Source organism: Gobio gobio (genome assembly GCF_949357685.1).
Source record: "Gobio gobio genome assembly, chromosome: 17".
In the NCBI taxonomy this organism is placed as follows: domain Eukaryota; kingdom Metazoa; phylum Chordata; class Actinopteri; order Cypriniformes; family Gobionidae; genus Gobio; species Gobio gobio.
This window is the reverse complement of record NC_137110.1, coordinates 14,044,100-14,056,192: the sequence shown is the minus strand read 5'-3', so window position 1 is coordinate 14,056,192 and position 12,093 is coordinate 14,044,100. Positions and strand designations below refer to the sequence as shown.

At 35.8% G+C, this 12,093-nt stretch overlaps 1 protein-coding gene across 1 annotated transcript; it reads right to left on the bottom strand.

The window, feature by feature from the left end:
- Positions 1–5,576: 5,576 nt before the first annotated feature.
- On the bottom strand, positions 5,577–11,956 carry rft1 (RFT1 homolog). Its single transcript, XM_079840444.1, has 13 exons — positions 11,681–11,956; positions 11,485–11,570; positions 11,285–11,404; positions 9,748–9,937; positions 9,559–9,660; positions 9,338–9,472; positions 9,163–9,241; positions 9,025–9,075; positions 8,439–8,569; positions 8,207–8,351; positions 7,981–8,086; positions 6,678–6,927; positions 5,577–6,599 (listed from the first exon to the last, which is right to left on the bottom strand). Exons 1-13 carry the CDS (start codon positions 11,741–11,743, stop codon positions 6,435–6,437), a joined length of 1,623 nt encoding a protein of 540 aa, XP_079696570.1. The 5' UTR covers positions 11,744–11,956; the 3' UTR covers positions 5,577–6,434.
- Positions 11,957–12,093: the final 137 nt, after the last annotated feature.

The window sequence follows — 12,093 nt, the reverse complement described above, 5'->3', positions numbered from 1 at the left end:
ACATTGACACGCATCCTCTAGAGGACCAGCGTGTGTATTACACGCCTTGGCGTGATACTGGGTTGATAGAGCAGAAGAGATGATTTCTGTATTATGTTTTAATTATAATTACCCACCGTACACATTTGTATTAAATTGTGCACGGATAATTGTTGTATAAAGATTATGCTTGGAAAAAATCGTCATCTGAGATCTGACTAAATATGATCAATCTAGTGGAGTATCATTTACAAACATTGTGATTCTGGTGCATTTAATCTTTTAGTAAATCCTCTAAAATGACACGATACCTACAAAAATATAGTCAAAATGTGTAAAACAGTACAAGTTTTGTGTTCTAGGTGAGAAAAATTTGCCAAGATTAGGTTTAATGAGTATTACAAAACAATATGTTTTCCCCGTGGTTGTGAAACACAGGAGGTAAATCGTTTGAAATGTAGGTTTGTCAAAAGAAAACAAAAAAGTTTAGCCATACAATTAAAAATATGCTTAAAGTGAATTCATCACACAAGTGATGATTTACATGAACTTGCACTGACAACAACAAGATCGGAATCTTCACCTAAAACCATATACAGTCCGACAAATAAAATGCGATCAATGATATTGATAATATGACTAAGACTATGGAAGGGGGAAAAAATACCTATCACAATAAATTGGATTTTCTTTATGCACTATGACATCTTTTCTTAAACAATGTCACTGTTTTCTTACTCTAGGCCTCTTGAATTTACAGAGAGTTTTTGTACACACATAATTCCTATAAAGAACATGTTTGGATTTTATCAGTAGGGAAATGGGCAATGATGTAAGCTTTAATCAACATCTATTTATTTGTGCCAAAGATAATAAAGACAGCGGTAATAAACAGCTGAATCAACTTAGCTTGATATTATCTGGATTCTAATGCATTAGGCACTAGTAAAGACTATTAAAAATAGCAAGTGTGATACTAGAGTACAAATATTGTATAACTCATGTTGAAACATACTCTGTTTGGTTTCATCTGAATCCTTGTGATTGTAACACGCCTGAAACTTTGAAAATATTAAACCAACAGCTAAATCTTTGGTTTTAAGGTAAAACAAATAGTCTCAAGAGACCCACTGACCCTGGAAGTCACGACTTCCGAAGACCTCGCATGTGTAAATTCACCAGGTTGACAAAAAACAAACAAAAAACAACAACATTGTAGGGTCTTTAACACCCTGCAGAATCATTGGGGCTCTCTCCAAATCATCAGCTCTCTCCAAAGTCTGTTCTGGTCACCAGACAAACTGTCTCATCAACATAAGGTTACATTTGTAAAATTCACCGTATTTTGAGTAGATAACCGATAGTATATTTTCAGTAAAGGGTATGTTTCCGCAATGATAAAGGCCAGTTTGGGAGACACAAGAAAAGTAAAATCATATACAACTTGTACATGCAATCCTAGATCATGGCTTCCACAAAATGCCAAATATTATAGTAGTGTAAAATATGACCAGTTAATATTTAAAGTAAGATCATGCTTAGACATAAAACGAGTAAAATGAAATATTCACTCAAGACTTTACTTCTGCTGTGTCATTGACCACAGAGGAACAGCTGGTCTTCAAATCACCCCATCACCCTTCCCTGAAGCTATCACTAATGATTGTGTGGGGATTTTCTTAAAAATACGTCTAAACTTCTTTTACTAATAATCTTTTAAAACAAATTAAATGAAACAAATTCTGTTTATTTGTGACAAACTTTGTTAACATGTTTCATTGCATGGGGTTCATACATGGTTAAGCGTTATTACTCAAGACCGGCTTGAATCTTTGTAGAAATAATATTTAACATTATGCACTGGGTTGTACAAAAAAACAAAAAAATGATGGTTTATGATGGATTTAAGCAAAAATCATCGGGCATCAGATGCTATCTTTATACATCAGTCTTCTGGGAAGATTAAGAAGAAACGATTTTATTAAAACTTTAAATATTTAATTTAGATCTAATTTAAACTTTTAAGATTAGGCTTTGAAATAAAATGAGTACGAACAACATTGCCTCTGGAAAGGTGTTTGCTAACTTTGTGCTTGTTGTTTAGTTTGATACAGGTTAAAATATTTGCTTTTTATCATTTCATAAAGAACTACCTCTTCATCTCTCTGAAAAAATGTAAGGTATTTTCATATTTATTTATTATTATTATTTATATATTTATTATTATATTTAGCTAAAACTGGGGGGGGGGGGGGGGGGGTTCAGGTATCCCCTAACGTTGTTGGGACTAAATGTGGCCATAATGGTAGTAATACATCACATTTTCCCCAAAATTAACAAAATTAACCCCATGTGCAAATCAGCTTATACATTCTATAATTTTTTTTATTGATTTATTTATTGAAAATGTAAAAATGCAAAAAGTTTTCTGTGAGGGGCCGTGTTTAGGGGCATTGGGATAGATTACAGTACGGAAATCATTATGTCTATGGAAAGTCTTCATAAAACATGGAAACCCAACATGTCCACGTTTGCTGCCCCAATGCTGACTGTCTCACATTTCAGCAGGGTTTTACACCCCTGGATGCGTGAGAAAGAGAGACAGTGAGAGAGATTTTATATAGTGCGTTTTTTGATATTGAGGTGGGATACGGGTAAAGTTAGCGACAGGTGTGGTGGTATGGGTATGTTTAAGGGTATTTTACAGTTGACCTGTAAAACATCTGAGCCGTGCGGGACCATATTTTACGCCGAACTGTCACAATCAGGACGACTCCCTGCGGAAGAGCGGCTATCGAAAAAGATTGTAATTGGAAAAAATAAAGACCGTGCCTGTTACACACAGACACACGCACATACATAGATGCGCGCGTCCCTGTTTTTGAGAGGCGCGCTCAAGGTGAACGCTGCTGTGTGTGAATAGAAGGCAGAGGGGCCGTGAGATGATTTTTTGTTTTATACATTCATAACCTGTTTTATTTTTTCTTTAACTCTTTAATAAACATGTAAGCTGATTTTTTATTTTGTTTCATACATTTCCCTGTATGTTTTATTTTTTATTTCATTGTTTAAACATTTAACTGATTGCATTTGTAAGGCTTATATTGTTTTAAAAGAACAGATGTTTGTGGGATGCGCGGGGAATTTTCTGATAACAGCGACTTCAAAAGATAAAACCTTCTGTCAATAACATGATTTATTATACCGCATTCAAAAACAAAAAACCAACTGTCAAATTCATCAAAACAAAAAAACCTAATGTCAAAAAAACCTAATGTCAAAAAACCAACTGTCAAAGTCATCAAAGACATCAAAACCAACTGTCAAAGTCATCAAAACCTAATGTCAATCATATGATTTATTATGACAATAGGTCAAAAACCAACTGTCAAAAACATCAAAACCTAATGTCAATCACATGATTTATTAAACAGGAAGTCCCGCCTATACAGGAAGTCCCTCCTACACCGGATGCCCCGCCTATACAGGAAGTCCCTCCTACACCGGAAGTCCCGCCTACACCGGAAGTCCCGCCCCCTATACCGGAAGTCCCGCCCACCTGTCAATCAATCAAATTTTGACATTTGGTGTAGTATATTAACTACTCAGCATGTTTATTGCTTGGAAGTTCCATCCGGTTTAGCTGCGGTGTTATTTATGTCTGGCACAAGTCGGTGGGCGGGGCTACAGTTTCTGTTGAGGCGGTGTTTCACCACACTCTGACGTCACAGCCTAGCACATTCTGAGATCTCTCGTTTGCTGGGCCTGGTGTCAATAAAAGCTTTTCTTTGACTAACAAGGAAGTTTTCAGCTCTGAAACTTACAGGATATTCTTTTATTACCATGCCCTTTTATATATCAAAAGCTCAAGGGAAAGTTGATTTCTCAATTCATGACCCCTTTAAGGTGATGTGGTTACATTGTACCTACTCAGATAAGTACTGAGTAATATTAATAAACTACATGTACTTACTATAGTTACGGACATGGGCGTCACTAGGCCCTTTTAAGGGGGGCTTCTGTCCAGCCCCCTTAAAAAAATGTGTGATTAACCTTTCAAATGAAACTGGCGGGAGGCTTCGGCTTCGTCCCATCTTTTAATTTGCATTAATCAGCATGTTCTTCAATCCGCAGCGGTGTCGAACAGAGCGCACGTCAGAAGCAGAGGTGTGTGCGATGATCTGAGCCTCATTGGTCTGTCACCGCTCGTCAATGTCAAAATATTTGAGAAAACCAATCAAATCAGAGTAGGCGGGCTTTATGCTCACACAGAAGCTGCTGAGGCTGAGCGCAAATTTTAGCAGCGCGACTCGACGTCAAGTGCGAGATATATAGCTTAACTAACCATTTCATATTTGACAGCTGCTTCTTGAAGTCAGAAATGTTAAACAAATGACAAAAATACGCAAATTAATACACTTTTGTCTAATTTCGTCATTTTGATTTGAAATAGGCCTATGTAATGTAATTTATAATATAATTAACAAACAAGAAATATTAACAAAGTAATATTAGAAATAAATGTGTGCATATTGTAAATTAATAATTCCATTTGTAGCTCTCAGTAAATAAAAAAACTCAACTTTTTTCAGCTTGTATTGGGCATAAGATAAGTAATGAATGTGTGCATATTGTGAATTGATTTAATACATTTAGTTACCTAGCTTTCCTGTTAGCCTTCAGTAAATTAACACATCTACAAAAATGATTCATAAAACATATAAATATCAGTTAAACATATGTTTACTTTCTTCACTGACAAAAATGGAAAAACTGTCAGTCATATCTGCCCACTGACATGGTTTTCAAGCTATTGTTATCTTGAAACATATGTAGATCATAGAAATCAACATTTTCTCGAGGGGCCATGCCCCCCGAACCTCACATTTGGGATCTCAGTGATTATAAACCTGCCTACATTGTATGATTAAGGGATGTACAATATGGTCATGCAGAATAAGGCATTCATATTTGCTTTATAAGTATAAGTAATAATAAACAGCCAATATCCTAATATGCATACTAATAAGCTACTAGTTAATAGTGAGAATTGGACCCTAAACTAAAGTGTTACCATTTTTTTTTTCATACCCTCACTGGGGGCTAAGCCCCCCTAAAATGAAAATCCTAGAATTGCCCCTGGTTACGGATATGGTTTGTTTTAGGGTTAGTTACTTGTAATTATGCATAATTTACTGTTATTACTATAGTAATTACATGTATTAACGTGTAAGTATGACACATTAGATTAAAGAAATCTTTTCTAATAATGTAAATGTCTTTACTGCAACATCTGATTAATTTAATGAGTATAACAAGGTTTCATTTGTTAACATGAACTAACAATGAACAATACTTTGAGCATTTATTAATATTAATCAATGGTAATTTCAACATTTATTAATACATATTTAAAATTAAGTTGTATTTGTTAACATTAATTAATACACTGTGAACTAACTTGAACAATTATATTTTTTTACAAACATTATTGTTTAAAGATTAATAAACACTTAAAAATATATATATCTGCCATGAATATATATATATATATATATATTGCTCAGCGTTATTTCATGTTAGCTAATGCATTTACTAATGTTAACAAATGGGACTTTATTATGAATTTTTACCATTTTATGCATCCTTGCTGAATGAAAGTATTAAAAAAACCTTAGTTACCAGATAATGGTATTGTATGTAAATCAAAGTTGCAAAACAGTACATTCAGTACATTTATTTGTACCCAAATATTAGAAGAGTAGACAATATTTCCCAGTCTCATTTAAAATGTTTTTTTTTTTCAAAAACAATTGTAACCAGGACCATTTCAATTTATTACATTACCATTTTATACATACATGCCATTTATACAAAGTTCACCACTGATTTACACATCTATTATTATTATAACCTTTATTTTACCAGGAAAAAGCCCATTGAGATTAAAACTCTCTTTTGCAAGAGTGTCCTGGCTAATAGTATATCTAGTAGTAATGTTATGTAAAAGGTACAATGTTACAAAATATTTGGTCAATGTACACCTTTGATATGCTCATTAACACAAGCATTAAAGTAGTATTTCATGGGAATGACAGGCACATTGGAAAAGTAGTTACACACTGAGGAACCCCTTGATATCTTTGCAGTACAATGCAATATTCTGTGTGTTTGTTCTGTAATAACAATAAAATATTCTATAAGGTATGGACAAGAATCTTCAAACTGTCAGCATCTAAGTGAACTTCTTTTGATGTCATAAGCAAAAACTGAGAGGTAGTGCGTCTTCTGGAATAAACATTCCCATCGTTTTAAGAAAACAAAATATGTTGAATAATATTACACAGTTTTCAAATCTGCCAACGTTTGACGAGGCAAAATCTGGTCCATGACATGTTGGTGTCAACCTCACCTCAGGAAAGTTTAGGTGTTTTCAAAGTATGTAAGTTGTACATTCATGTAAGTTTCTTGCTGTATTTGGGTAGCAACTGAGTTTTGACAAACTCAACAAGTCTTGTTTCTGTTAGAAACACTGTGATGACCACACCCAGGAGACAAACTGCCCCCACGGCAAGATGAACCAGCCTTAGCAACCAGCCATCATCACAGCAGAACATGCGCTGAAAGACAAAATGGTTTTGAATCGGATTTGAATTTGTTCATCAACTTTATCTATATTTAAATGTAAACAATGATACCTCTGAGAAGGCTGTGAGGATGGAGCTCACTCCAAGTGTAATTATGACAGCAGAATGTGGGCGGAGCCCCCACAGCGGTGAATATTCAGTTTGCAGGAAATATCGATGTATGTAAACAATACTGTGAGTGATTCGTAAAGCCATGTTACAGCAATTTGCCAAAATGAAGCCAATGCCTCCTAACATCCAGGTTAGCCAATAAGAAAGCAGCAGAAAAGAGGCCGACAGGCCCAGCATCACTAGATTATATCTAGAGAGAGAGAGAGAGAGAGAGAGAGAGAAAACAATTTCATAAAATGTAAATTTCTGAACATACACATACACACATATATATGTGTGTTTCACATATATACACTCCACATACTTGGGGTCAGTAAGTTAAAAAACACAATTGTCTTTTTTTAAATTGAATTCTGAATGCAAATGAATGTATTCATCAAAGAATCCTGAAAAAAATTGTATCATGGTTTGCACAAAAAATATGTAATTTTAGCCACTTGAGGTCCCTTATTCGAAACAAATAACACTTTTGTTGCTAAATGACATGCAAATAATAAAAAAAAATATTGTATGAGCTCTCTCTGATTATGGTATGTTCGCCACTTGACAAAATTGTCTCTGAGGCATGGTAAAAACACGGTACTCGTGGTAAATCAAGAAAACCTGCGATTCAAACAATAAAACTAACCATGTTGAGCTATATAGCAATGATTATTTTTCTGTCGATGAATGTATCCAAACAGTTGCTCACCTGTCTAATCAAACACACAATATATAAGCGTATATATTAAAGCATCTTTGGTGCTTCCATGGTTTCTAAGAAAGTAAAACTGGAAATCGAGGGAAACGTGGATATGATGTCATTGACAGGCGACAAACGGACACGGTCTGATTAAGCAATGGTTAAAATTGCTTATTTCTCTGGATTTAAACACTGTTGGAAATGTTTGGGATAATGCAAGTCACCAAAATATAAAACATTGTTGTAGAGTTTTTCGGATATTTAATCATATTATGCCTCTAAGCAGCACAATGGGTTTTGACTGTGATAATAATCTATGTTTCTTGAGCAGCAAATCAGCATATTAGAATGATTTCAGAAGGATCATGTGACACTGAAGACTGGAGTAATGCTGAAAATTCAGCTTCGCCATCACTGGAATTAATTACATCTTAAACATAAAAAATTCACATTATTACTGCTTTTACAAGATTTTTGGTCAAATAAATGCAGCCTTGAAAAAACATATCAACCCCAAACTTTTGAACAGTAGTGTATATATAGTAATTATGTGTTGCTCACTTGTCAACCTCCTCTTTGCTCATGGCAGCAAAAACAAAACACTCTGTTACTCCATTAATAGCTAACAGCAGAACATAACAGCTATAACACCGTAGGAGAGCTGGCCCTGCAAAATACACAAACAAACCATTTAAACTTGTATGGTACACGCACACAAATGAAAATGTATTGTTGTTGTACGATGCATGTACATCTAGCATCCAGTATAAGCATATTTGTGATTTACCAGCTCCGCTGCTTAGAAGCTCCCCACCATAGATGTCAAGCGCTAGATGAGAATATGCATAACCAAAAACTGTGATGATCAGTCCAATCAAAAGCACCAGCTTCAAAAGACATTCCAGTACCTCAGCTGCCATGGAAACGTCCTCCTGTGGACCAATCAGCATTTTACAATTATTCAACCCACATCTGGCTGGCTGCACTAAATAAAGTTATGACCATAAATTGATACTGACTTGTTTTTGTTGTCGTACATCTCGTCCACGCTCCAGGACTTTAGCGAAGAACACATAGAAACTCTCCTCAATGGGCAAGAAAAGAAATCTTGCCACCATTGAGCCCAGATTGTTTACTATATCATAAACCCCTTTAAAAAAAATAAGTAAAGAGAATTATGATGTGTAGAATAGTATCATATTTAATAAAATATAATACACTACCAAGCCAAAAAAAGCCACTGTGTCTGGTGTCTAGAGTCTATGATTGGATCATTATTGCAGTGATGTTATAGCGCGTTATATGTAAACAACCATGTAGGAAGACACATCATGGTCATTCCAGGATGACAATGTCAAGATTCATCAGGCTCAAATTGTGAAATAATGGTTGGGGGGGACATGAATTGGCACCTTTGAGTCCCGTCCTTAAATTAATTGGCAGTCTTTAGGATGTGTTGGAGTAGACTTTACGGAGTGCTTGAATCTTGCATTGTCAATATAAGATCTTGACCAAAAATGTATGCACCTTTTGATGGAAATAACTTCACAGCATTTTTTTTTTGGCCGGGCAGTGTAGCTTGTGTGTATGAATGTACAAACTCACCCTGGTCTCCAAAGTTAAGCACATTCAAAAAAGTCATCACATAACGCTCGCCTATAAAATCAAAATGAAATATTTATCAACAGCATTTAAACTATTACTACTACTAGTACTTTGTAATTGAGAATGATATGCACGTACCTTCTGTAAGTATCTGTTTGAGAAATGATTGTTTGAAAAAGCTCCAGGTTAGTGTGGTCAACTTCCAGTTTAGCAGTGGCTAAAAAACAAAAACAAACGTACAGCGTAGTTGTTACACTGAAAGAAAAAGTCTACAACAGACCAATGTGGTGTTGTGTTGTAAAATAAGTCACACCTCGTGATCCACCCTAGATGGCAGAAGTTCTGTTATGTGACGAACAGGGAACAATTTCTTGTCTGCTTCCTCGGAGCCAAGGAAATGGACAAAGTATAACACATAACAAAGGAGCAAAAACCCTGCATAGACACACTGTCAAAGGAAAAACACACAGAATTAAGATTACATACTGAAAGGTATTGCAACTGAAAACTATAAATGTTGTATACTTTCAGTACCTGGGCTGCAGAGAAGATATAGAGCCCCCATTGAGGCGCTGAGACCACCAGCACTACCGTAACAAGACATTTAGCAATCATGGCTAAGCTTTCGGCAATCACCTGTGAATATGCATTATTTGATCAGATAGGTTCATCTTATTCAATCTACAATGATTCTATTAAATGCAATTTAAAGTATTAGGACACCTTCAAACGGACGAACATGTGCGCGTGTGCAAGAACCCAAAGAGGTTCAGCCAGCAGCTCTGTAAGTGCAGACAGGCAGAACAATCCAACAGCGGGAACATAATGTGGGATGGACTCTGGATCAGGTGCCTGGAGCACCCACCACCACACACACACCAATAACACACCCCACACACACCCCAGAGGAAATCTGCCAGTTTGAGAAGAAAGTCAAAGAAAAGGAATAAAAAACAAACAACATTTTTAGATAAAATATTCATCATGCAATTTGCTGTCTGTGACTCTCAATAGGTGGAATTTCTGTACATCATGGGTAATGTAGCTGTTCACCACAAATTTAGCTGTCAAACATGATTATTTAAAAAAAATACGTTAAAATAATGCAAGCAGATGACTTCAACAAAAGCATGGAAATGAACAGAAAAGTTAAAGGGTTAGTTCACACAAAAGTGAAAATTCTGCCATGAATTACTCACTCTCATGTCGTTCCAACCCCGTAAGAGGGTTATTTTTAATGAAATCCGAGAGCTGTCTGACCTCCATAGACAGCAATTTAATTAGTACTTTCAAGGCCTAGAACGGTAGTAAAAATAGTCCATGAGAATACAGTGGTCCAACCTTAATTTTGTGAAATGACTAGAATACTTTTTGTGCGCAAAACCCCCTCAAAATAACAAGTTTATTCAACAATCCTTTTTGTCTGTGCCAGTCTCCCATGCTGTTGGCATAGTAGTGCAGCACTTTCGAAGCGTGGCCAACGCTGTTCACGTGAGCACCACGACGCATACATGTGATGCTGACAGAGGGGCTAGCCAATGGTGAGCCGTCGTTGTGCCGTAAAACTCTGAAGTGCTGCACTGTTTGCACTACGTTAACAACGTAGGAGACTGGCACAGACGAGAAGAGATTGTTGAATTAAGTCACTATTTTTTATGTTTTTTGCACACAAAAAGTATTCTCGTCGTTTGATAACATTAAACATTAACCCAAAAATGAAAATTCTGTCATCATTTACTCACCCTCAAGTTGTTCCAAAGCTGTATGAGTTTCTTTATTCTGCTGAACACAAAAGAAGATATTTTGAAGAATGTTTGTAACAAAGCAGAATCAGATAGAGCAACCATTGACTACCATAGTATTTCTTTCCCTACTATGGTAGTCAATGGTTGCTCAATCTGCTTGGTTACAAACATTCTTCAAAATATCTTCTTTTGTGTTCAGCAGAACAAAGAAACTCATACAGGATGAGTAAATTAATTCATTTTTGGGTGAACTATCCCTTTAAAGTTGAACCACTGTAGTCACATGGACTATTTTAAGGATGTCCTTACTACCTTTCTGGACCTTGAAAGTGGTAATTAAATTGCTGTCTATGGAGGGTCAGAGAGCTCTCTGATTTCTGAAGATGAACGAAGGTCTTACGGGTTTGGAATATAGTTTGGAACGACATGAGGATAAGAAAATTAATTACAGATTTTTTTTCATTTTTGGGTGAACTAACCAGTTAATGAACCAAAAGCAAGTTTCTAGTACTTACGTGAGCCATAACAAGTTGATGACCTGTCTCCAGTTACGCCCTGCCCCTTCTCCACTTAGACACGCCCTTCGGAACGCCTCCCTAGACAGAAACACCACTGTAGAATAGAGCAGCATTAACCTGTAACAAAAGCAAAACGTTGGAATTTGTGACCAATTCAAACAAATGTTCGAGTTTATATTGTGTAACTGTAAACACACCTAACATTTACCACGCCCATCAGCTCCTTGGACACAAACCGCAAAGTAAATGCATTCAAGAGAAATGTCAACACTCGAAACATCACCTGAAATATAAAGCATATCAAGAGGAATACTGCTTTATTATATATCTCTAATAAAAGTGTATTTAGTGTCTGTCTGTATGTGCGTCCACGATCGTTAATAGTAACGTTACCTGAAGCAGGACATTATAAGAAGCCAGTGTTGAAGCACTCTTGAGAACATCCTCAGAGCCCATGGTGAACTTTAACTTTTTTAACTCAACTGTTTAAAATCACTGACAACAAAATCACCGAATTTCGCCGGTGAAAAATAAGCGCTACATTCGCTTCATCATAAATATATTTCTATGATACTACACTACAGTAGTCTCCTATTGTATTTGCCATTTGGTTTTTAACAAGTGTACAAGTTGTCAAACAGCATACCGCATACTTCCGTTTCAAAGAGATTTCAAAATAAAAGTCTTAACCGGATGTTAAAGGATGGTATTTTGATTCACCCCATGACTCGAATCTTTTGAATCATCTTCAACAAAAAGATTCATTCAGTGTTATTTGCGCAGGTTACACTCCAGTATGAAACAAG